The following is a 25,490-nucleotide window of genomic DNA, read 5'->3' on the forward strand; positions in this document are numbered from 1 at the left end:
GTGTAGAAGGTCCTTCCATCCTAGAACCAAGGCTGGCAGTAGCTCTAACTGTGAGTGGCTCTGTGTCCTCCTCAGATCCAATCCTACCACCGGTGTCCCCTGCTGGGCACAGGCCAAGTGTGGCTTCTCAAAGACACCTGCAGACCAAAACGTTGGTGCTTCTGAATCAAATGATGCAGGGCTGGGAACATAGCTTATCACTAGACACCTGCCTTCCATGTATAGGACACACACACAGACACACACACAGACACAGACACAGACACACACACACACACACACACACACACACACACACACACACACACACACAGAGGCTCTCACAGAGCTACTGTGGCCCCCAGCAAGGAGAGCTTTCAGCCACAGCTGCAGGAAACACCCACTTCCTCTTTGCAGAATATTGTCTTGCTCTGCAGTATACTTTCCAAGGCACAGCAATGTGCGGCTTTCTGAGAAATGATCCCAGTAAAACATGTTTGTTTTCAGTAATGTAACACTTGCTGAGTTCTGGAGCAGGATATTTAAGGCTACTTGGAATGTAAGCCACTCTGGACTCAGTGTTCTGTGTAGAGATATGTAAATGATATTCACAGATACTCGCATTTGGCCTTGTATTCCTGATGCCTAACTCCCGTACACTGTTAACTGGCCCTGGGGGAGGAAGTAGAGCTTCTGGAGATAGCTCCACAACAACAGGCAACAGCCTTGTGTTCATTGTTAAAGACACCCGACTGCAAGCCTCTGTAACCAAAATGCTACCTGCCTGAACTGACCACCCCACCCCCTTCAGAGTCTAAGTTTAACCCAAAACAGGAAACAGAGTTTAGAGAAAAGAGAGAAAGAAGTACACTGGTATTCTTCTAGTCAAAACTGATTCTTCACAGTATCTTTCCTTCTAGCCATTTCCTGATGCCAACCCAGGGAATAAGATAACTTGTCTGTGTTTAGGGAACAAAACAAATTGTGGGGCGATGTAGCTCACTGGCAGAGTGCTTGCTTCACATGCATGAGGCCATAGGATCAATCTGCAGTACTACAAAAAAAAAACAAATAAATTGTGTGAACTCCCACAGGATTGATCACTTCCTGCAACCCCTTTGGCTGGTACTCATGGAGTAAACACTAGCCCATGGACTTATCTCCTCCTGCCCTGTTCAAGTACAAAGTCTGCTTGGAAACAGATTTAAGCTTCATTTATTGCCTTTTCCCCAGCATCTGGAACTCAGTCCCACTCATAAAAGATGCTCATTAAATATTTGTCGAGTGAATGTTCCCAGCATGTGAGTGCCACACAACGAGCACCTGTGCAGGGTGACAGGGCCTCTTCTCCCTGTCTCCCTGCTCCTCCTCTCAGGTGCAGCCCTTGCAGGAATTTCATGTCTTCAAAGCCTGGCGTCTCCTCGGGGCTGGTGCTGAGAGGCAGAGGTGGTGAGGGAAGGAGGGATAGGCTTCACGAACAGGCAGGGTGGTGAGACAGACTTCCTCTCTGCACCCGGCATCTGTACCATGATGCTTACCCTGCATGAAGACCACCAGTCTGCAGCACAGAGGTCTCACTGGATGGCTACATTATTATTACTATCATTACCATTTTATTTTATTATTTTGGTGCTGGGGTTTGAACTCCGAGCCTTGCTGCTAAGCTGACAGTACTGTTTGAATCAGAAGCAGTGGCATTTTGGCTTGTGGAAGTCTTTGAGAAGCCACGTGGATGGATATTCAAATACATGGTTTTAAAGAATTTCTGAGTACTTGGAATGATAGGAACCTTTGAACAGTGTTTTTCAATGATTTGAAGACTGAAGTTTGCTGACCGCGTTTTCCAATGACACAAGTTGGAGAAGGTTGCTGGTGTTGAAAGGTGAGCATAGAAAATGATGAGTTACCTGATAGGTGAGTGGAAACTGAGACAGAATTAGCTAGGGAGAGATGTAAAGTCTCCCTTAACAAGACGCTTCCAAAATGGATGCATTGACAGAGTAATGCTAAGTGAGATAAATTGAACACACGTTTAAATATTGCACCTGTCCCCAAAGCCTGGCTCTGCTCTGGGCAGACAGCCTGGGAATGTGAAGGTTTACTGCTAATATGGAGGTGTCAGGAGAGGACCGTAAAGGTCAAGATGAGAGAATCTGGGAAAGAAGTCTTTGGAGAGGGTGAGGGGTGGGAGAATTTGGGAATTTGAAGGACAATCATTGAATGGTAGATTTATTGCAAGCAGCTCTTAGGACTAAGAGGTGGAATTTGAACAGCTGGAATCTGGTCCGGTTTCAGGCGGAAAGACCTTGTTAAGGTGGCAAGAAAGGTGCAGCACTGTAGAGCAGCCGTTGGCAGAGCAAGTATAAGCAGAGGCTGGACGCTGTAGTTGGAGTTCCAGAGCCCCAGAGGGGCTGCACCTCCTGACCTTTCAGGATTCCCTTCACAGATCTGTGGTCATGGCAGAATGAGTAGGAAATGGGTCAGGCTCAGACAGTCACCTGCATCAAGTTCTTTGTCAGAAGTGGGCTGTTCTCCGGACACACCAGCCTTGGCACACTCCTGGGCCTGTATCAGGGTCTCCAAAGCACATTGGAGGCTTGGGTGCAGGCCTCCATAGATCTGGCTCCAGCACCTGGCTGCACGGAGAGGCCGCTGTCCTCCTGAACTCGTGGTCAGCCTGATCTATTCTCTGGACGCTGCCTCAGGCTGGATGAGGTTCAGCTGCCCAGCATAGTGGCTGTTCCTGCAGGGACACCACTCAGTCCTCTCCGGCCCAGTCCTGAAAGCTTTGCCTGCTGCCTCAGTGACAGCATCTCACAGAGGAGAGGTTGGTTGTAGTGTACACCCTTGCACATGTATCTCCCGTTTCCAGTCAGCTGTGCTTCTGGAAGATGCTGACCCTTTCATTCTTTTAATGCCAGTGGCCCTGTGGTGCCTGGTGGGGAGTTTTTAACATCTTAGGGATTCACCAAAGTGAGTGGTTGGTTTTAGTTATTTTAGAAAATGATTTTAGACACTGATGGGAGTTTCTGCCTGTTGGGAAAGAGCATACTTACAAATATTCATCTGGGTGGGTCCTGGGTGTATTCTGCTTCTTATCAGTACTTGAAATGGTTCTACCAAGTGGAGGATGCTTACTCTTTAACTTATAATCATGTGGCAGCTGAGAAACAGAACGTCTCAGGCCAGCACAGCTACTGTAGAAAGCTGCCCAGCCCTGCCTTAGGTCTGCAGAATAAAGGCTGCATTTCTAAACTGCTGGGTGCAGGCACTCAGCTCCGTCTCCCACCCACCATGCCCTACCCCTGGTGCTTAGGGTCCTCCCCCAAGGCCTCAAGCTCCTTTGTGTTACTGACACAGCTTTTTCTTTAGTGCCATTGGTGCCTCTTTTCCCAGAAGTGGGAGCGTTTCTGGGCCCTTTACTCTTGAGGAAACTTAGGCGAGGGGTGGGTAGGCCCCACTGAATAAAGTCTTTGTCCTCCTTCTGAATGCTGCGGGAAGAAAAGATGAAATCCCTCCAGGGACATTGGCAAGCTGTGGGCTGGTCTTGAGAGCTGGTTCTTGATGGGCTCCTTTGCAGGGTGGCTTTGGGGAGAAATGAAGGCCCCCGAGGTTCCTGTTGCAATGGGAACAGTTCATGTTCATCTTCTTGGTCGCCTGGGCAGCCTCTGGGTGAGCTTTGCCTTTGTCCCGAGCATGGCAGCCCTTTGAACCAAGGCCTCAAGCTTGGCAGGGTCTTGTGGAGCTTGAGCCTGGTGTGTTCACTTCTTTTTGTCTCCACTTCCTGCCCGCTGGTATGGGGCAGTGTGCTTCATGCCTGCTTTTCTGAGTTGAGTATCATGGACTCTGGGTGGGCTGGACTGCGTGTTAACTCTGAGCAGCCAGCCAGCTTGTCCAGGGCTGTGCTGTGCTCCCATTGGCACGCCAAACCCTGATTCTCTGTGTCCCAGACTGGGATCTACCAGCCTGAGCCTGGGTCCTAGCCTGGCAAGTGGGTTGCACAGTGCCCCCGTCCATGCTGTCAGAAAGCACCCGTCCCTGAGCGTCTTTCTCAGCTCAGGGGCACTTGTTCACACACGTCTCTGGACTGTGCTCTGTGTGTGGCCTCTTGTGATCTCTGAGAGGTCCCCCTGGAAGTGGAAATGAAGACAGCCTTGTCACTTCGCTGGGTGGTGAGGGCTGGCCAAATGTCAAAACCATTTCTTTCTGAAAAGGAACTTACTGTGCCACAAGCATCCAGAGCCTACTGTCCAGCAGGGTTGGGCATGCGCTTGCCTCTGTGCATTGTGCTACCTGACCTGTCCCTCTTGTGTGCTGCAGGGAGCTGCTGGAGACTACATGCCGCCTGGCGAACACGCTGAAGAGGTATGGAGTCCAGCGAGGGGACCGTGTGGCCATCTACATGCTGGTGTCCCCAATGGCTGTGGCAGCAATGCTGGCCTGTGCCAGGATTGGAGCTGTCCACACAGTTGTCTTTGCTGGATTCAGTGCAGAATCCTTGGCTGGGAGGATCAATGATGGTGAGTACAAGGGCAGGGGCAGCAGGGCCAGGAGTCCCTTGTTCCTTATTCCCAGGGGACTGGCCATCAAGATGGAGATTAAGTGGCATTAGACGTTAATAACGTCACAAAGACAGATAGTTGGTGCCACCAGGGATAGGCATATAGGCACAGGGATGCCTGAGTCTTCTGTGAGCAGAGATCTGCCAGCTGCTACAGGCCGATTCTGCCCAGAGCCTCCAGACAACAGCCAGCCTGCCGACACTGCCCGTGGTCCTGGAGACTAAGCAGAGTTCCCTGGCTGGCAGACTGAGAGCTGAAAGTAGATGTCCCGAGCCATCTGGTTTGTGGTGATTTGTTGTGGGGGCAAAAGAGGATTTCAAACTGGGTAAACAATTGAGTCCAACCAGACGTGTTCCCATGCCTCTTGCCTGTGTCCCATGCTGTCTGTCCCCTGTAGCTCGCCATGAAGGTATCCAGAGGCCAGACGTCCTGCTCAGGTGGGCCCAGCTTCCATGGCAGATGGTGGTTGTGCCCTGAAGGAAAAATGTGTGGCCAGGGCCCTTGGCATGGGTGGCTACTTCTGTGGATCTAGGTAACTGATGGCTAATGTTTTAGAGCTTTCAGAGATACCAACAGTCTGCTGTGTGCTGTGGTTTGACACCACTAGTCTAGGGTATCTCTAGTGTATCTCCAGCCACTGGTTAGGCCTGCCAGCTCATCTATCTGTGAACCCTGTGCTGAGAATTCTCTGGTGGTGCAGAGGGAGGGAGAAAGTATAAGCACAGGCCTGAAAGCACTTCCAGAAGGGCTCAGGAAGACGGAGCCTAGACTCTGAGACAAAGGTCTGGGAACTACCAGAACCACAGAGAAATGAGGCCAGGAGAGGAAGCCATACAGGGAGCACAGAGCTAATCCACAGGGAGCCCCTTCTGTAGCATCCATGGATCTGGCTGACACAGGTATAGCCAGAGAGCTAGGGGTTCATACTCCCATTTCTCCAGAATCACTGCTTGAGCAGCAGTTCCACTCATGGCTCTGGAAGAGGCCCCCCATTTAGGCTGACGAGAGGACTCCAGGCTTGTGGGTGAAACCTGCTGTCTGCTCCAGAGTCTTCCTCAGAGACTCATAACCATCACAGCCTTGGTCCCTGAAGTCCTCCTGGGTGGGTACAGGGCTGAGGGTGATTCCTTTGCCTGTGAGTCTATGCCCAAGGAGTGTGGCCCTTGCTCACTGCGTTGGCTTTGCCCTCTCTTGGGTGTGGTATGTGAAGTCCCCAGATCAGCCATGGGCTTGGCTTCTCCTGGTTGGATCACTAGGTGCTTTCCCTGAAGGCCAGGTGTGCAGGCCACTCCTGGGGACCCACCCTGGTGGCATCTGTCCTGGGCCCTGCAGACTGCAAGCTGAAGTCAGCCTAGGTGGGGCCTGACATGGAGAATGCCTTGGGGCTTGGTCTCTGCCTCTGGAGCTTTGCGGTCACCACCGTCACTGCAGATGGCTGGCCTGGGATGCCCTCATGCCAGGCAGAAGGAGCACCTGAGGTGGGAGACTGTACTCCCACCCTGGAGGAGAGTGGTGCTTCTGTGCCTGTCGGGCCCCTCCCCGCATGCATCTGGCAGGCCAGGCCTGTATCCTGTGCCACATTGCAGTACCGAGCAGCCCTCGCTATGTCTCTGGTGTTCCACTCAGGTTGGACACTGTCCAGCGCACTCTTAGGTCTGGACGTATGGGCAGTCAGGCTATGGGGGCAATGCGGGGAGGAGACAATGAGGTGCATCCCTGTTGCTTCTATAGCCAAGTGCAAGGTGGTCATCACCTTCAACCAAGGACTCCGGGGCGGGCGCGTGTTCGAATTGAAGAAGATAGTGGATGAAGCTGTGAAGAGCTGCCCGACCATCCAGCATGTTCTGGTGGCACACAGGACTGAAAACAAAGTCCCTATGGGGGAGCTGGACGTCCACCTCGAGCAGGTGGGTTTGTCTCACTTTCTGGGGCTGGAGGAGGAGGGGTCTTATCAGGTGAACTGGGCCTTGTTGGTTGTGGCTATCATTCTGGGTTCCCAGAAGCTGCCCAGGGTCCCCTGAGGAGCCTGCCTTCACATTTCCATTTTGTTTCTGGGGGTGAGCACGTGATCTGTCTCCGTGCTGCTGCTCAGCCCCATCGTCCCCAGTCTTCTCTGCTGTGGCTGAGCCTGGAAGCCAGGAGATACACTCTGGGGCAGTGGTTGCTCTGGCTAAGTCATCTCTGCCACTTCTTCCCTTCAGGAGATGGCACAGGAGGCCCCTGTGTGCGTCCCAGAGAGCATGGGCAGTGAAGACATGCTCTTCATGCTGTACACCTCGGGCAGCACTGGCACGCCCAAGGGGCTAGTGCACACCCAGGCAGGCTACCTGCTGTACGCTGCGCTGACGCACAAGGTAAGTGTGGGTGCTGCATATGCATGCAGGGCCTCATGGGCCACAGTGCTGCTGTGCTGGGACTGTGTGCAAGTCCCTCTGCTCATGCCCAGGGACAGGGCTCTGGCTGCTCTGTTGCCCGGGCTGCGCTGCTGTCACTTCTGCCATAGTATCAGGAATTGTACCTCTGGATTGCATGTGAAATGAAAGAACCTAAACAACTAAGATTTATGATGCTGAGGACATGGCATAGTGGTAAAGAGTGTGCCTCTTCCTAGCCTGGGAGAGAAAAGAATCTCAAAACCGAAATGGGATAAAGATGAATACAGATGCTCATAAAAATTCAGACTTTCTCCTCACTTGAAAGTTCACTTTTTCCTTCTGTCTTTAAAAGAAAACATTTTTGTAGACCCAGAAAGATTTGTGGAAACTGGGCATGGTGGTACATTCCTATAATCCAGCACTCGGGAGGCTGAGGCAGGAGGATTGCCACAAATTCGAGATCAACCTGGGGTACAAAGTGAGTCCAAGGCTGGCCTGAAGTGCAGAGTGAAACCCTGTCTCAAAAAGACAAAATAAAAAAATCTGTGGAACTAGTCCCTCCTCATTTTAAAAGTAAAATTTAAAAAGCCAGCGGTATAAAGAAACTTATGTTTAGTGTGTGGAATTACATTACAGTGGGTAACTCTCTTGGGATATAAAAGTGAAATGATGGAGCCTGAATTTTATTCCAGTAAATGCATCTGCAAATCAGCATTCATGTAAATGTGGTAAGTGTGGTTTTATGGGGTGTCTGTGGCGACCTTGATACTTCCCAGCTGGGCTCAAGTTCCATGTTACCATCTGTGGACTGGATTCTGTTGCAGGCCACCTCAGTGCCTGCTGGTGGCAGCAACAAAAGGAACTGCCCCTGTTGTGGCCACCTTCTACCACACAGATGAGGTACCTCGCCAGGCTTCTGTCCATCAGCTGGGCTAACTCAGGCAGGGTGGGCCTTATCAGTCCCTGTGGAGTCTTGACCAGGTTAGGATCTTACGCCCATTTCTAATTTGGTCACTGTGGGCAGCGGTTCAAGGTGGGACCAAAATGCTGACTGGCCTGCGTGGGTCATGTGGGAGGTCATCCTTGGGGCAGGATCAGAGGGCCTTGGGGAGGAGGAGCAGATGTTGGGACAAGGTCACTTGGCATCCACATGTACACAGCGTGTGGTCCACCCTGAGGATGTTGACAGGCAGGTGGACACACGGACAGGCTTCAGGGCCAGCATGGAGAACCCTAACAGAGAGGCAGATAGATAGACAGCTGCTCTGCATGGCTGTGGAGCAGATCACCGTTAGGCTGATTCCAGAGTCTCATGCTGATGTTGCTCTTGGCTTCATGCAAGGCTTTCTCGTTCTAATTTTCTCAGCTGACTCCTCCCTCATCTTTGGTGATGGGACGGTGCAGAGATGTGATTATGCAAGATGCTTGGAAAGCAACCACTGGGGCTGAAAGCCAAGAATGTTGCAGGCTGGATGTTTCCATTATTTATATAAAATGCACACTGGGGGGCTGTAAGCAGGGTGAGACTTCGCTCTTCCCTGTTCAGAGTGTTTTCAGGACACTGGTGATCCAAGCAAGAGATGCAGGCTGGAGGGATGGAGGACATCTTCCGAGTTTCTCTTCCATACTTGGAGATTTTGGGGCGTCAGGAGCAGGCACCACCAAGCTCCTGTGGAGGGCAGCAGAGGGGAAGTGTGCACCTTCTCACTTGTCAGTACTGCTCTGTGCTGGGCACAACACCCAGGCCTTGGGGTGTGAGGAGGCCTGGGGCACCCACAGGATCGCTGGCAGCCACATGACTAGCCCATTTGGTGACGGGTGGGAGCCAGGTTGTTTGAGTGCAGCAGGGCTCTGGCTCTGCCCTGCTGTGGCTGTTGCAGGGCCGCAACTGAAGCTGGGGAACAGACCTCACAGCTGTAGCCACCCCAAGCCCAGGTGACAGTTGTGCCGAGCCTTGGACAGGTGTGTTACTGCTGACACTGGCAATGTGAAGGAGGAAAGGCCATCTGAGCTTAGAGTGTCAGAAGTGCCAGGAGACTAGAGTCACCGAGGCTAGAGTATTGTGGGGGTAGAGCAGGGTTGCTCACTGGTTGGCAGCAGTGAGCAGAGCACCGGGAATGTGAGGAGAGGCAGGGCCTGGGGCTGGACATTGTCCTGAGGGTCACATCTCTGGGACACTTTCTGACATGCCCAGAGGTGTGCTCTTCTTGTCCTGTTGACAGTCAAAGTGAACTGTCACAGGGCCTGTGGTTGTCACTGGGGTTCTGGTATGTCTGCTTGTACACAAGTATGTTCACGTGCACATGTGTGTCTGCCATGTATGTGTCTGCCTGTGTGTCTACCTATGTACACAAGTGTTTGTCCTTGTGCCCATGCACAGGTCTGTCCATGCACCTATGCTTGTGATGATGGAGGCAGGGCTGTTGGGGAGAAGATGTTGGGGTGTTCAGTGCTATCAGGGAGCTGCAGGTCTCCTGGGGAGGGACTGGCCCCATCTTGCTCCAGGAGCTGGGGGCTTGGCAGTATGGGTATGAGTTGAATTCACTCACCCTTCAGCTCTGTGCTGAGTGGTTGAGGATGTCTTGGGCCAGCAAGCAAAACCTCATTCTCCCACAGAGACACAGCTCTGTGGGCACCTGGCCATTTGTAGCCCTGATGAACTGCCTGCAGACTCCAGGGAGTACTGAGATGGGTCTGTGGTGGCAGGACCCTGGTAACAGCTCATCCAGAGTTAAATGCAGGCTTTTAGAACATACAAGAAACCACCCAAGCCACATGTGTGGCTCAGTGAGTCATCTGAGCAAACACCAGACTGGTCAAGAAGTGGAGTGCTGCTGGCTATGCTGGAGGGAGATGAGACTCCAGAGAGCCCTGCAAACCCTTCATTGTAGTCACCAGGACCAGCGCTTCCCATGGCCTAGCTCTGTCTGGCTGTGTGCATCTGCTGTGAGCACAGCAGTGGTCCTGCACCTGGCTGCTTTTGCCCATGTGCATCTTGCAAGGGGCGCCCTGCTGTTGTGTACATGGGATTCATCTTTCCCTACTGTGCCCTGTGTGCAATCCCTGCAATCCCATCACTTGCCGCTGGTGGCCATGAGTGGCTGTCTCAGTTCTGGACTCGGACAGCTTCCACCTTGTCTTCATTAGTGCAGGAACGTGGTGGGGCAGGGAGGATGCTGCTTGACAACTGCCCTGTGTCCGCAGCTTGTGTTTGACTACCAGCCTGGCGACGTCTTCGGTTGTGTGGCAGACATCGGCTGGATCACAGGACACAGCTATGTGGTGTATGGACCTCTCTGCAATGGTGCCACTAGTGTCCTTTTTGAGAGCACCCCAGTTTATCCCAATGCTGGTGAGAACCCAGGACCCCATCTGGGGCCTGTGCTGGGTGGCATGGCCAGCTGCAGGTGAGGGGAGGGTTTTGTGGTCTTGTGAACTAGATGCTGAAGGACAGCAGAATTGCCATCTTTGGCCTTGAAGGTGGATGGGAGCCAGAAGCCACGTCTTCAGGGTGCTTAGGTGCAGGGTCCAACAAGTAGCCTGGTGATACTGCACCTTATGCTGCCCTTCCAGGTTCCCATCTCTGCTTTAAGCTGCCTGCCCTGGGGACCCCTTAGCATAGTCCTTCCTCAAATCCTTAAGTAGGGAGTGGCGTAAGTGTGTCATGTTCAGGTTCCTCAGGGAGCCATGCAGCTTGCGGTTCCAGGGCCAGGTGTCTTGTTGGGCACCGGGTTGGCCTGAGGAGTATGCAGCACAGGAGGAAGATGCATCACCCCTCTCAGGGGACTGGGCCCCTTTTGGTGACCATGGCCAGCATCTGCACACTCTTCCTCCTGCAGGTCGGTACTGGGAGACCGTGCAGAGGCTGAGGGTCAATCAGTTTTATGGTGCCCCAACTGCTATCCGGCTGCTCCTGAAGCTCGGGGACGGCTGGGTGAAGAAGTACGACCGCTCGTCCCTGCGTACCCTGGGCTCAGGTGAGTGTACTGGGTAGGCAGGCTGGGACAGTGGAGGATGGAGGGCAGAGAGGTGGGAGTGTCTGCTGGACACTGAGGGTTAGGTTGGAAGTCCTGGGGCCAGCGTGGCAGATGGATCACAAAGCTGTATTGTGTGGTGTCTGGCACTGGCTGTGCTGTCACTAGTCGTGTCTGCCTCAAGGGAGCCTGCAGCTTCTGCCTGTGGGGGTGGGGCTGTGCAGTGTTCTTAGTGTTCCCTTGGGTGTCCAGCTGCACTCCCTTCTGTGAAGCATGTGTCCAGAGTCAAACTTCAGAGTAACAGGCAAAACAGGTGTTTAACATTGCAGATTTTGCAACACTAAAAGTAGTCAAGTAGTTGTGCTGAGTGTGTGCACTCTTCAAGTATGAGAGGAAATGTCCCCACCGCCTCCCCTGCAGCACACAGTGTGCATGATACCCCTGCCCACATTCTTGCCCCCTCTTTGCCTTTGGACCTTGTGACAGCTGCTTGTGTTTTTGGCAAGTGTGATGGATTCACAGCCCCTCCAGGTTTCCTCACGTGACATTTGGAGAAATCTTGAGCTGTGGCCTGGCCACTAAGTAGCACTAAGCTCTGCCTTTCTGTGTGCTTCCAGTGGGTGAGCCCATCAACCATGAGGCCTGGGAGTGGCTGCACAACGTGGTGGGGGATGGCAGGTGCACTCTGGTGGACACTTGGTGGCAGACAGGTGAGCATCCCCAGCAAGTACTGGCCTGGGTCTAGGCTGAGGCTGGGGCTCTCATACAGGGAGGCAGAGTCCACTGTGCCATCCAGGTTGCAGGTTGGCCTTGCTTCCCAGTTATTCCATGCCAGTGAGGACTTCTTGGGGCCTTGGTTTCCCAGCCTGTAACTGGGGGCCCCCAGGCCCGGCACAGATGGATCGGACCTGGTATGGTGAGCATGCAGGGTTCCTTTCTGCAGCACCCTGCCCTGTTGTTGGGGTGCTGGCATGGAGCCCACTGAGCACAGCTGTGGAGCAGGGGCAGACCCATTGTCTCAGAGCCCCAGGTCTAGGTGGAGGGTAGCAGGAAGGGTGCATTCCATGGCACTCTCTCCCGGTTATCCGCTCCTAATCTGACTCTGGATATACAGGGAAGGAGCCCACTGCAGACACTTGTGATGCAGACCAGAGGTGCTGCAGGGTTCCCTGACTGGGTAGGGATCTCACATCCCTCCTGGGGGTGGTGCATGTGGCAGAGCAACAGGAGGCCAGGCCTCATGGGTGCATGCCAGGCCAGTGCTCCTCATCTTCCTGTGTGAGCAGATGGTTCTGCCTTTCCTTGTTCAGGAGTGGGGGACCAAACTCCCTGGCACAGGGCAAGGGAAGGTACAGGCACCCCACTGCAAGACATGGCACTGCCATAGGGTGTGGCTCAGGGCTGCACTCACCTGAGCATCCCCTCTTGTCCACACTGAGAGGCCTGAGCTGCCTTTACTTGGGTGGAGGTTCTGGGGCCACTGTGGCTGACGCCTCCAACCCCTGCTCATACCAGCACAGAGGATGCGTCCTGCCTTCTGGGGGTGCAGTCTGGGCCCCCAGCCACATAGTCTTTTCTCTCGCCTGTTGCAGAAACTGGCGGCATCTGCATTGCACCCCGGCCCTCAGAAGAAGGGGCTGAGATCCTACCTGGCATGGCCATGAGGCCTTTTTTCGGCATCCTGCCCGCTCTCATGGATGAGAAGGTGCGTGGGTCCTGCACGGGCCATTCACCTGCTGACCATCACCTCGCTTGGGGCTGCCTTGATGACATCACTGTGGGAGGCAGGCCAGGCTCTCAGGAGGAAGGCTCTAGACGGCTCCTCCTGCCCGCTTGCCATCTTTTGGCTTTGAGTCAAAAGCTTTGAGCAGCGAGGATGATGATGCCAACAGTCTTGGCTGACTCTCCTGCTGTCTTCTGAGTTGCAGGGCAACGTGGTAGAGGGTGGTGATGTCTCTGGGGCCCTGTGCATTGCTCAGGCCTGGCCGGGCATGGCTAGGACCATCTATGGAGATCATGAAAGATTCATGGATGCCTACTTCAGGGCCTACCCAGGTGAGTGGCCTGGCCTGAGGTCTGCCAGAATGTCCTCAGGGTGATGTTGGGCAGTGCAGTATAGGGGTGAAGGGCAAGTGTGCGTGGCTTCCTTCTCTGGACTGTGGAGTTAGCCTGACCTCAACCTCTGAGGCCAGGGCTGGGAGTTTGAGATCAGTGAGTACTCTTGGGTGGCTGCGCTAGCTCTTAGCAGAGAGGACTGGAGGAAACACTGTGGACACTGGCGTGGCTGCAGTGTCTGGCAGCTTACGTTTGTGCTCCCCACTTGTCATGCTGCTGGGCTGGAAGTTACATGAACACCACTTGGCTTCCAGTCTCACACTTGTACTGAGACCCTGTGGGTTCCTCAGAGGTGATCGATCTGCCCTGCTCCCCACATCTGCAGTCAGCAGTGCCAGCTGTCTGCTCAAAAGGCTTGGCTGGGGTTGTGAGGAGACTTCAGGGAAGACAGGCTGGCCAGGAGGGCAGCCTTGGCCAGTGGCCAGGATGGGGCTGCACCAAGATGGAGGGCTGGGGCTCAAGGCTCCTGAGCTGATCCTCTGCTGGGCTGCAGGCTACTATTTCACTGGAGATGGGGCTCACCGAACCCAGGATGGCTACTACCAGATCACGGGGCGCATAGATGATGTTATCAACATCAGTGGCCACCGTCTTGGCACTGCAGAGATCGAGGATGCCATGGTGAGTGCACCTAGCCTATCCTTTACCCTAGCACTGCCATGATTCTGGGGCCTCCCAAACTGGTCCTCCCAGGCTGGTGGACTTGCCACACTTTAACCTGTTCTCTCTGGTGCAGGCTGACCACCCTGCTGTGCCAGAGACTGCTGTCATTGGCTACCCCCATGACATCAAAGGAGAAGGTGAGTGATGAGGCAGCCTCACTGATGTCTACTCGTGCCTGTCACTGCTGCTCCCTGAGCACGGTGTCCTGGGCGCACTGGTGACAGGGCCTGCTGGCTCAGGTCATTCCTCCTTTCCCAGAGGAGGTTTTGGGGGAGGAAGCTGATAATGGCTGGGCAGGTGAGGTCCGATGATGTGCCCGGGGAGCCTTTGCCCAGTTTGCCCTTGCTGTGCTTGGGAAGCTCATCCTGGGTCTCCAACCGATGTTGGGGCTTCACCCATGTCCTGTCACGGGCATTCCTGAGCCATCCCCATTGCGCAGTCCTGTTTTGTACTCACTGACTTAAGTGTCCATGGCAGAGCCTGCTGCAGGCTTTGGCTGCACTTGCATGTAGGAGGGGCCTGACTTCCCGCTGGCACATCCACCTTCCAGGGACACAGAATGAGCAAGAAGCCTCCTCCCACTCTTGGACATGCTTAGCTCCAGAGCCAGAAGGCCTCAAGTCCCCAGGGCCTGGGGATAAGCACAACAGGCATAAGGACCCCACGCCAAGGTCATTGCTGGGCACACTGATCTCATGCTAGGGTCACCTCCTGATACACCGATTTCATGCAGTGATTACTGCCAGGCACACTGACTCCATGCCATGGGTCACCATTGGGCACACTGACCCCACGCTGGGGTCACTATCTGGCACACTGACCTCATGCCAGGGTCACTGCCTGCCATGCTGGCCTCATGGTGGGGCCACTACTGGGCACACTAGTGGGCACACATACTGACCTGGCATCAGGTCACTGCTGGACACACCAGCTCCATGCCAGGTCACTGCCAGACACATTGGTCCTGTGTTCACTCACCACTGGGCACACTGACCCATGCCAGTCACCTCAGGGCAATGACTGCCAGGTCACTGCTAGGCATGCTGACCCTGTGTCCAGGCAGCACTGAATACACTGACTGTGTTGGCCCTACTTCAGGGCCTGGAACAAAGGGAACTTCCGCTAGCTCATTGGTTACACACCTTGTCCCAAGCATCACCTGCCTGCCCGCCAGGTTGTGTGCCCCCGTGTATTCACTCAGATGCTGTTTATGTTCTACTTTATTTCATTCTTGTGCTTTGTGCATACCTAGCAGATCTTTCCACTCTGCCCTTCCGATATTTTCTTTAAATCAACCCACTGTAAAACTTAAAATCAGTGCAAGCACTTCAGAGTAGCTAGGCAGGGAGGCTGCTGTGGCTTTTGTGGGGGGGCTGTGGGTGCTGCCCCGGCAGAGGCCTCAGCCAGGTGTGGTCAGGCCAGGGACAGGTAGAAAAGTTGTCCACCTGGTAAAGTGATGCTGGCAGGGTCTACGTTTCCCGCTGTGTCCTGGGCTGCAGGGGCCCAGGTGTCGGGGCTGGGCCTTTGTGGATCAGGGCAGAGCCAGCCTGGCTGCTCAGGTGCGGGGCCTGAAGTGGGCTGTGGAGTCAGACAAGGACCTCGACTGGCACCATCCCCACTGTTCCCCCAGTGAAACCCAAGAGTGAGCATAGGACAGTGGGCTGCTGCCTGGCAGGCGGACTTTAGCCCTCATGTGAGGAACTGTGGCGGCTGCCCAGGGCAAGGGCAGAGTCCCTAGGTACACACCTAGGGCCACTGGCGCCTGCCAGCAGCTGGGGCAGCTCACACCTAAGCAGGCCTGGGTCACCTGCCAGCAGGCATGGATTTCACACACTTTCTGGTTTCTCAAGTACTTGAACATCTGTTTACTTTCCATTTGTGGATGGCCCAGTAGCCCGTCTGTGCCAAGTGTCTTCCACCTCTACTGCCAGTGGCACTGTCCCGTGGGAGGGGAGCCCTGGGTTGGGTTGCCCTCAGAGTCCAGTCCCTGAGACTGTCTGGGTCTCTGACCCTCTGGCTCAGCCTGTTGCCTGACCACAGCCATGTGGCTCCTCCCTTCATCTTTGGCTTTGGAGCAGGATCCAGGCCACCATCTCCCCCAGCACCAGGAGAATAGAGCAAAATTCTTTCCATCACAGATCTCATAGCCTGTGGGTGGGGTGACAACCATTCCCACAGGGCCACACCCATAGTCAGACTTGGGCAGGGCCAGGAAAGCTTGCAGAGCTGTCGCTGGGCTGGACTGGGTCGGGCTGGACTGGGTCTTGGGCGATAAGTAGGAGTTTGCTGAGTGGAGATGGGAGCCTTTCAGGCAGAAGCTGAGGCCACACAGAGCCAGCTCTGCAGGCACATTTCCCCTTCGGGTTGTCAGCAGACATCCATGGGGTTCGTGCTGTGCTCCGGCCTGGTCTCTGCTGGGGACACAGCTGAGTGACATAGAGTCTCTGCCCTCATGGCCACTGTGTTGGGAGGAGGCAGTAGAAGGGACGGGCCAGGACAGCAAACAGGTTGCAGGAAACTGCACAGCCCAGAGGGTGGGGAGGAGCGAGAGGAGGAAGAGGCAGAATTGGCATGGGGGCCCCAGAAGCACAGTGATGACAGGGATGTGCCTTGGGGCACGAGCTGGTGGCCAGCTGCCTGTCACTGGACTCAGCTGGAGGGCAGAAGGTCAGGTCCCAGACACAACCTCAGGTGCAGCTCTTCGGAGCCGCCAGCGTTGGCTGGTGAAGACTGTGTTTGTGCTGACTGGGGTGGCCCGGAGCTGCACTTTGGCATCTATGATGTGTGGGAGGAGCAGCAAGGGGTGCATCCTCGGGTTGATCTGAACTGGAGGGGCTTCTCAGTGAAGCTGTACGTGTCCCATCAGCCCTGTCGGGGGCTCTGCTACAGCTGAGGGATTATCTGAGTCACAGTGGCCATTGGCATCTCTGTAGTGCCAAGCTCCTTCCTAGCCATAGGTGGCTGCCTGGCTGGCATGCCCACCGAGTTGTTGGACCCACTGCCACTCTGCGTATGGCAGAAATGCACTGCTACAGCAAGACAGCAGCTTCCAGTGTCACCAACACAGGACTTGGAGATCCCTTGGAGCCAGGTGTGGTAACACACACCTGTCTTTCTAGCTCTGTAGGAGGCTGAGGCAGGAGGATTGTGTGAGCCACACAGCAAAACCCTGGCTTACGACAAAACCCTTTGCGATGATGGCAGGTGGCACTGGGACCCTGGCTGGGCAGGTGCTGTTGTGGCACTCCCCAACCCTTGCTTTCTTTTCTTCCCAAGCCGCATTCGCCTTCATTGTGTTGAAGGACGAGGCCCATGACGCAGACATGGTAGTGAATGAGCTCAAGTCGGTGGTGGCCACCAAGATCGCCAAATATGCTGTGCCTGACCAAATCCTGGTGAGTGGACGGGACGACTGGGTGAGCTGCTCTCCTTAAGCTGCTTCTGCAGCCCGGTGGTGTCAGTGGTGATAGTCTCAAAAGAGCTCGTCACCCTCTCCCCATCAGTATCACACAGGCACAAAGCTGGGGTGTGGTACACACCTATGACCCCAGCTACTTGGGAGGCTGAAGCAGGAAGATCAAGAGTTTGAGCCTAGCATGGACAACTTAGGCTCTGGCTCAAGATTTTAAAAGGTGCCGTAGGGAATGTCAGGGTCATCATGGCTCAGCACGAGGCCCCAGTTCAACCTCAGTGCCATGGAACAATAAACAAACACAGGGGTGACCTGCTTGGCTCCCTGGGGGTGGGCAAGGCTTTGGCCTGTGGCTGCCAGGTGCAGGCTCAAGACTGGGTGCCAAAGAGACTTTGGGATTTCATTTTCCCTTTGCATTTCTGTATTAGCTTCCCTCTGTGCTGACAAAATAACTGAGGCCACTGAGAGGGCTGAAAAGCTCGCTGTAGCTCCTAGTGCCAGAGGCTCCCAGGGCAGTTGCTGGGCTTGGTCATCTGGGGACAAGAGGTGAGGGTGGGGGAGGATCCAACTCCAAGAGGCTGCTATACCCTAGGATGCATAGGCTCAGTATCATTCCCCAACACGTGGGCTTCGGGGTCTCCCAAGGCCACAGTAGCCAAGCAGAGCCCAGGGCCTTGCATGTGCCAGACACGCGCTCACCACTGAGTTAGCCCCCTCCTCCATCAGATTAAAGCACCTTTTTTGTTGTTTTTGTTGGTACCGGGGATCGAACTCATGACTGCATGCTTGCAAGGCAGGCACGCTTGCCGCTGAGCTAAATCCCCAGCCCCTAAAGCAGCTTTTAAAGAGAGGCATGGGAAGCAGCTGCTGTGTGGCCTCTGAGCATACTTCCTGGTTCTGGCAGGGGAGGGCTTGTCACCCTGGACAGAGCTGAGCCACGTTAGCCCCAGTGCTTCCTTTCTCCCTCCCTTGGCACTGCTCAGGCCCGGGGTCCAGGGCTGCTCACCATTCTCACTGCTGGCCTGGTGTGTGGAGTTGCCAGGTGGCCAGCGCTGAGTCCCAGAGACAGAGCCACCTGTTGGCTGTCTTTGAGGTGCTGGGCCCCACCCCAACAGCTTCTGATCTTCCGACATGGAGTGGGGCCCCATAGGCTGTGGCTGCTTGAAAGTGCTACATGTTGTGTTCACATTTTCTTCTGTGAAGTTGCTTCAGCTTTCACCAAAGACGAAACTCAGCTGCAGCTGGGGAGAGGTTGCAGGATGAGCCTGAGTTGCTGCCCTGGAGCCAGCGGGCAGATGGTGATGTCAGCAAGGTGCCAGTGTAGCACAGCCAGGCAGGGCTGCAGCTGATCTGCTCCTCGGTGGCTCCTGTGTTCTGGGTGTCTCAGCCCTGGCTCAGGCCATGGGTGGGTGAACCAGAGACCTTTGCTCAGAGTCAGCCTGAGAGCAGCCCTCACCCAGGCCACCATGCTAATGCCACACGTGTTGCCAGGTGGTGAAGCGTCTCCCCAAAACCCGCTCTGGGAAAGTCATGCGGCGGCTGCTGAGGAAGATCGTCACAGGTGGAGTCCAGGACCTGGGGGACATCACCACCCTGGAGGATCCCAGCGTCGTTGAGGAGATACTGAATGCCTTCCAGACGCACAAAGAGAGGCAGGCAGCTGCCAAGTAGGATGAGACCTCAGTGAGCTCAGGCCTGGCCCCCGGGGCACAGCATTTCTTCCCCTCGGACGCTCCGTGTAGTTCATACCCCGGGATGAAGCTGGCCGCAGTCTGACTCGCCAGGTGGCAGCGCACACAGTGTCCTCTGTGCTGCTTGCCTGGGCTCTGTGTCTGGTCTGGGACGTCGGCAGCATCTGAAGCCCACAGCTGGGGCAGCCCCACTTCTCCAGGAGTTTCCAGAGTCAAAAGGCAGAGGTGGTGCTCTCTGTATTCTTGAATTTGGAGAGCTCTGTAAGAGCACTCTACTGAGGCTAAGATATTCACTCACACACTGCAGCAGAGTCAGGGAGGTCTCCAAAACCTCCATTAGTGGGAAGGGTGTGCTCTCTAACTCGTGTTAGCCAGTCTGGACATCTGTTCAGAGGTCCGTGCCTCTGCTTGGCTCCTGTCCTGGTAACCTGAGCCCATGTCCCATGAATATGCCTCAGAACAGGCAAGCCCTGACTCCCCGGCTCCAAAGCTGCTTCAGGTGGATTTGTTCCTCCAAGCTGTGGCCTGGCAGGATTACTCTCCACGTGATGCCTCAGGAAAACTCAGATGCAGCTCAGGGCAGTGCGGCCTGAGCGGGCTCTGGGTCTGAAGGCAGAATGCACTCTCTGCCCTGCTCCTCCTCAGTGTGCCTTAAGCCCCACAGCTATGTTGTGCTGTGGGTCAGGTTGCCCAGTGCTCACCGGGAGCCAGGCCTGGTGAGCACGGGTGAGGTAGGGGACAGGAGGAGACCCGGGGTTGTGCAGGTGTTTTTGAGGTGGGGTTGGGTGCTGGACCCTGGCCAGGGCTGCTGCTGCCTCCAGTGATCAGGCGAGTACCAAGACCCCACAGTGGCAGAGGCCACAGCAGCCACCTTCCTGAGAAGCAGTGCTCATTACCACTAGTGACGCTGAGCCACATGAGGTGAGGCGCAGTTGTGAGATGACTTGGGTTCAAATAAAGTTTTACTTTGTTCGTGCTCCGTCCAGGCTTGTGCTTCGATGGATGCTGGTGTTTCCTCCTCTGGTGCTGGGCACTGAACCTAGGCCTGGCCTGTGCTGGGCAGGTGCCCACCCCAAGCTGCACTTTCATCCCTGGCCATTCTTTCCACTGTGCTCATCCAGAGCACAGCACCAGAAGGCTGGCAGGTCTGTCCTCAGGGTAGTGCTGAAAGACTCTCACTGAGCATGCACACTGGCAACTATGTCTTCCTTGACACCTTGTCAAGCACTCAGGCCACAAGCTCTGCTGCATAGGAATTCAGGCCCTCAGTCACAGTAGCCTCATGGCTGATGTCCAGTAGCCACAGTGGCCATGGCCACCAGCTGGACAGCACAGCATGGACATTCATCACCATAGTGGTCGGCCTGGTGTCCCCGTGTGGGTCCCTAGAGTAAAAGGCCATTGAACTGGAGCCAGGAGTCCTGCCCCAGCTGGGTGGGCAGGAGCCGGGAGGCCTGTTCCCAGGGGCATCCCCTTGACCCCTTGGGCCATGAACTGGATGAACATAGAGGTGGGGTGTGGGTTCCCCAGCATTCATGTGAGAGATGGAACAGGTGGTGGCAGCTCACTGGCAGCAGCCAGGCCACACACCTCACAGGCTGGGGTCCCCCCAGGTGGCTGTCTTGCTCAGCCTTCTGCTGGCAAGGGTCTTGGCTTCCGTGGATGCTGGCCTCCCCTTGCTTCATCAGTGTCTCCATCCAGACTGCAAGGGCAGGTTGTTTACTGTCTCAGTTCCTGGCTTTGGGGACAGGCTCAGGTCTGGCCATGTGACACTGACAGAGCTCCTGAGAAGCCAAGACACCTTTAGTGAGGAGCAGGACAGAGCTGTCACAGGGTGGACTGTCCCAGAACAGCCACATGGCTGAGTCCCTCAGGACTCTTTGTTGCTGTTGATTTTTTTATTCTAGTTCCAATGTCCTGACAGGGACCAAGCTGGTGGCTCTGAGATGTAGGGACAAGGGCAGGCAGCTGCAGCAAAGGCATCAGAGACATTGGGGTGGTCAGCAGGCCAGCACAGCAGACATGGTGACACCACATCAGGCTCAGGATGGAACAGGACATAGTGACCAGGCTCTGTCCTCACATTCAGAAGGAGACACAGCTCCTGAGGATGCCAGAATCCCACAGCATCTGAAATAAAGTGGTGCGGAAAGAATCTTGGACATGGTACAGGGCCTGGCTGTACCCAGCTGTGATGAAGATACTGATAAAGATGAACTCGATTCCTTCCCATGGCTGGCTGTGTACTAGGTGTGTGCTAGTTGCTACTTGCAAGCTGAGACTTGGGATCCCTCACCTGGGATGGGTCCATGGAGCACTGTCACCTATGGCACAGTGATGCTCCCAGGGGCTGTTCCAGGCTCCTGGTCTCCAGAACAGCACTTGCCTGTCTGAGAATCCCAGGATGCCATGGGCTGGTCCAAACTTTGGACTGTTTCAATGGGCTGGGCCCTGGGGACAGCGCTGGGCCTCCATTCATGTGCCACACAATCCTTATTTCTGTTTCATTGTAAGTTAGTCAAAAAGCTGTCAAGCTAGACCTTTGATGAAAACAAATACAAAAATGTGTAAGACATAAATGAATAGTGTAGCAAGTTGGTATAAAACATAGCTCAGGTAGCCCCACTGGAATTGTGACTGGCCTGCTAGACGCCACCCTGCTCATCTGGGTTGCAGTCTCTGTGTCTGCTGAGCACTAGGGCTTGGGCAGACCCTGGTGGCCCCACCTCTGGCACGGTGGACTCTAGAGTTACAGGGAAAGTGGACCCAGGGCACAGGTCACTTCATGCGGGCTCTCTGGAGTCCTTGGAAACCAGCCAGTGAGTCAGGAAGGTCTTCCTCCCAGGAATTCACAAGCACTTTGGAGCTCAGTGAAATGGGGGTGTTCTGGGAGCCACCCACTGGCAACGAAGGAAGCCTGCCCAGGACCCCATGGCACTGTTCATGTGCTTGGTTGTTCTCACTCAGCCTCCTGCAAAGCTCCAGCCATGTAAGCCTGTCAGCAGCTGAGGCCACCATTCCTGTCTCTGCCATCTGTCTTCATCTGTCCACTGCTGTGTATCAGAGCACCTTATACTCTGGTATACAAGGTAATTTACAAGGAGCAGGAAGTTACTTGGCCCATGACTCTAGACGCTGGGAAGCCGAGGAGCCTGGTGCTGGCAAGGGCCTTCAGGCTGGGTCACCCATGTCAGGAGGCAGAGAAGGAACAGCAGGGAAAGGTGGACACTCTGCTGTGAAGTTTGGAGTCTCTGTGACATCAGTCCTGTACCCTATGGCTGGATCAGCTCTGATCAGGACACCTCTCACCATGGAAGCCTGGAGTACAATGAAGCCCAAGTGCTGCCCTGTGCAGTCTCCTGCTCTCGTCTCCCTTGTGGTGTGAGTGAACCTTTGCTGTCGCCTTCCTCGCTCAACGGGAGCATCTCAGGTCACAGATTGTTGCCTGACTTTGCAGTGGCCAAGACTCGGGACTGCTGATCTCAGCTGTTGGGCAGCCTTGAGGTCAGCAGTGCAGTGGCACTGAGGACCTGGGCTCCTGGCCCTTGCAGCTTGTGCCCTGAGCGTAACTCAAGATGAAGGCAGGGCCAGTGTCCTTTGACTCTTTTATCAAAAACTTTTCTGGAGATTCAAACAACTCCTAGGTTTCTATTTCTCAATGAAAACACTGCCTGTGGCCACCTTAGCTTCCCGAGCTGTACAGGTGACAGTTTTCTTTTCCAGCTCTCTGGAAAGGGACAGCACAATGACAGTTTGACAAGGTGCATGGCAGGACAGAGGCCAGGCACCTCAGGGCATGGGTGGTAGTGGACAGACCATCCAGTCCTAAGGAATGGTGTTGCTCTTCCTGTGCCGGCTTCCATGAGCACATCCAAATCCTTCCTATAAATCTTTTCATCTTTCCTTTTCCTCTCCTTTTTGAGATGGGTTCTCATTATGTTGCCTATGCTGGCCTTGAACTCCTGAGTTCAAGCAATTGTGCTATTTCAGTCTTGCTATGTGTGCCACTGTGTCTAGCCCTCTCCCATCTGAAGCTGGCTTTTGTGGATGTGTTTCCGGCTATGGTATGTTGTCCAGTATTTTCCCTATGGTGCACAAGCTCATCTGCATCCTGCCTGAACTGAAACCTGAGCCTCTCAGTACAATTCAGCAACCCCTTTCCATAGCCACCCTTTCTGCTTCCCCGGGTTTGGCCCACTTGCCTTTCCTTGCCCCTTTTGGGCCATTCTGCTGGATCACTCGGGAACCCTATGCCTGCCCCAGGCTGTCACCCTATTGACCCACTCCAAGCCCCTGCTCTTCCCTCCCCCCAATCTGCCCCTTGCAAAGTTGCTTGTGTAAGGCTGGTGTGCAGGGCTCTTCCTACGGCAGCAGAGAGCTGTCTGGTTGCATACCTGAAGGCACTTATGCCCCAAGGGGCCCCAGGGCACCCTACCTGATGTCATGATACTTACTGCTTGCTGCCTCCTGCCTGAGCTCTCCCTAGCTGCCTGCAGGTTTCCAGGGGACATCTGTGCAAGAACATGAAAGAGCACATGTTGGGGCCATAGCCCTGGACTAGAAATGGCCTTGCTCCTGACGCTGGCTTCCATTGGTTGTGCGCCCAGCATCAGGGGCTGCTTTTCCCACATGCAGAGTCCTAGGTGTCAGATCAGCACTGGTCATGTAGGTTGGGGCCTCATCTTTAGTCTTAGGGTGAGAACCAGCCCAGAGGGCCTCCCGCAAGGGCTGCTCTGTTCCTAGATGTTGGTGATGACTTGAGACACCTGTAATTGGCACGGTGTTAGCCAGCTTTTTGTCACTGTAACAAATACCCAAGATAATCAATTTATACAGGGAATAGTTATTTCCATCATGGTCAGTTGGCTTCAGGATTTGATGGCAGTGTTTCCTGGTGGGGTATGTTTAATGGAGCAAACCATCACTTCCTGACAGGGCAATGAGGAAGAGGAAGGGTTGGAATCTCGCTGTCCCCTTTGAGGACACAAACCCAGTGACCTGGAGACGAAGGCCTGACCTCTGAAGAGCTTTAGTTCCTGGAAGTCATTCCCACAAGCCACTCCTTCACGAGACAGGCTTTGGAGCTCCTATGTGGGCATGGTGCTGTTTCCTAGTAGAAAGGATACATTCCCTCCCCTTCCTCAAACTTTTGCTTAACAGCCCTGACATTAGGAAATCTGATCAGGCCAATCAGTGTTCCCATAACCCTGGCCACTGCTGGCATGAAGAGAAAGTGAAATTGATTTGGTTGGCAATGGGGCTGAAGGGTGAGGTGGGAGGTTGGAGTGTTGAAGATAAGACAAAATGCATCTCACCATGACGTGTAAATGAAAATTCTAACCCATGCTGTGCAACACTTGTGCTGTAAGTTGGGACCATCCCAACACCACCTCATCGGTTCCCTGTGCTCCTAGAGGCGGCTGTGGGCTCATCTTCCAGGAGCTCCCATGGGCCCCTGTGTTCCAGACAAGACCACTGGCCTCCCATCCACCTGCCTCCCCTGTGAAGAATACAACTCCAGCTCCCACCCCTGAGGGCTCTTTAGTGATGCTTACCCTTTGAGGAGCCCAAAGGTTCTCTGGCATATTCCTCTGCTGTCCCAAGTTCAATAATACAAACATTATTTTTTTTAATGGATGTGTTCCTAACACCCCCCCCCCCCCCATGGTCTTGCTGTGTAGTTCAGGCTGGCCTTGAACTCACTATGTTGCCCAGGCTGTCCTTGAATATGTGGCAATCCTCCTGCCTCATCCCCCACCCCCTCCACCAAGTGCTGGGATTACAGGCGTGCACCACAATGCTTGGCCTTATCTATGCACTTTAATGCAGTGTGAAATTTGAATAAACCCAAAACAGTGGACTTATGGTTATCATCAGCCTGTTGAAAGTGCCTTGGAAACAAAGAGGAATGTGTTCTCTGGGGAGAGGCCTGGGACCTCATACTGGAAATGGAACCAGAATGATAGAATGGTTCTCCCCCGCGGGGGTGAAAGAAAATGTATCATAAGAAGGAATAATATGACAAGGGCAGAAAGACACAGACTTACAAATGCGCGCAGTTTCCGGAGTCTGAAATCGGGTTAGGGGAGGGAGGGTAACAGCAGGGAGCCAGACCATACAGCCCTTAGTGAGAATGACTGGACACCCTGATGCCGGCTGCAATCAAGGACACAGCATGAAGTAGTGCTGGCAAGGTTGGCTGAACCACAACCTTGACGGGCCCTGGGGAAATGGATTTATTTGGGCAGGGTTCTCCGCCTCTCCAAGCCGCCTCCTAAATGCTGAAAGAAGGCGGCACCTTCCCGTGGCATGCTAGCGCCATCCAGCGCTGAAATCGAGAAGGGCCCGCTTGCAGCCGGAGACCCGGGCGCGCAGTCGGGGCACAGGACCCGCCGAGCGCGCCGCGATTGTCCCCGGTCAGATCCCCGAGCTCACTACCCCCGAACCCGCCTGGGTTGCAGCATGGTCACGTCCCCCATAAGACAGTAACTACACGAGGTTTACATACAAGCGACTGACCAAAACCTTTCCATCCTCTGCCGCTAGCCTTTTCTCGGACTCCGCCGTGGGTGACGGCTCCGTCCGCCCCGCCTTCCTGCAGCGCGGCCTTGGAGCCTTCACAGAAGGACAGCGTCCACTCCCAGCCTAGGGCACTGAGTTCCTACGCGAGGTGACGCGCCCAGAGCCCGAAGCCGGTAGGCGGCACCGGAAGGGGCGTG

At 54.7% G+C, this 25,490-nt stretch overlaps 1 protein-coding gene and 1 long non-coding RNA gene across 3 annotated transcripts in view; one reads left to right on the top strand and one right to left on the bottom strand.

Annotated features, from left to right (window-relative positions):
• Acss1 (acyl-CoA synthetase short chain family member 1) overlaps positions 1–19,754 on the top strand; it is a 34,452-nt gene extending 14,698 nt beyond the window's left edge. The window contains exons 3-14 of the mRNA XM_063248602.1: positions 4,300–4,499; positions 6,273–6,448; positions 6,743–6,895; positions 10,121–10,268; positions 10,756–10,893; positions 11,508–11,600; positions 12,483–12,595; positions 12,819–12,945; positions 13,499–13,626; positions 13,742–13,805; positions 16,945–17,063; positions 18,572–19,754. Coding sequence (XP_063104672.1) covers positions 4,300–4,499; positions 6,273–6,448; positions 6,743–6,895; positions 10,121–10,268; positions 10,756–10,893; positions 11,508–11,600; positions 12,483–12,595; positions 12,819–12,945; positions 13,499–13,626; positions 13,742–13,805; positions 16,945–17,063; positions 18,572–18,751 — 1,639 coding nt within the window. The 3' untranslated portion in view covers positions 18,752–19,754. The remainder of the gene's footprint in view (positions 1–4,299; positions 4,500–6,272; positions 6,449–6,742; positions 6,896–10,120; positions 10,269–10,755; positions 10,894–11,507; positions 11,601–12,482; positions 12,596–12,818; positions 12,946–13,498; positions 13,627–13,741; positions 13,806–16,944; positions 17,064–18,571) is intronic.
• On the bottom strand, positions 14,871–25,480 carry LOC134476031 (uncharacterized). 2 transcript variants are annotated; one of them, XR_010047450.1, is made up of 2 exons: positions 23,226–25,480; positions 14,871–20,901 (listed from the first exon to the last, which is right to left on the bottom strand). It is a non-coding gene; the product is annotated as an uncharacterized LOC134476031 (long non-coding RNA). The 2 variants fall into 2 exon arrangements; XR_010047449.1 differs by having other exon boundaries at positions 14,871–21,311.
• Between the last annotated feature and the right edge of the window lie 10 nt (positions 25,481–25,490).

The sequence above is a fragment of the Cavia porcellus genome, unplaced genomic scaffold (genome assembly GCF_034190915.1).
Source record: "Cavia porcellus strain 051 isolate PalLab524CR breed Dunkin Hartley unplaced genomic scaffold, mCavPor4.1 scaffold_5, whole genome shotgun sequence".
In the NCBI taxonomy this organism is placed as follows: domain Eukaryota; kingdom Metazoa; phylum Chordata; class Mammalia; order Rodentia; family Caviidae; genus Cavia; species Cavia porcellus.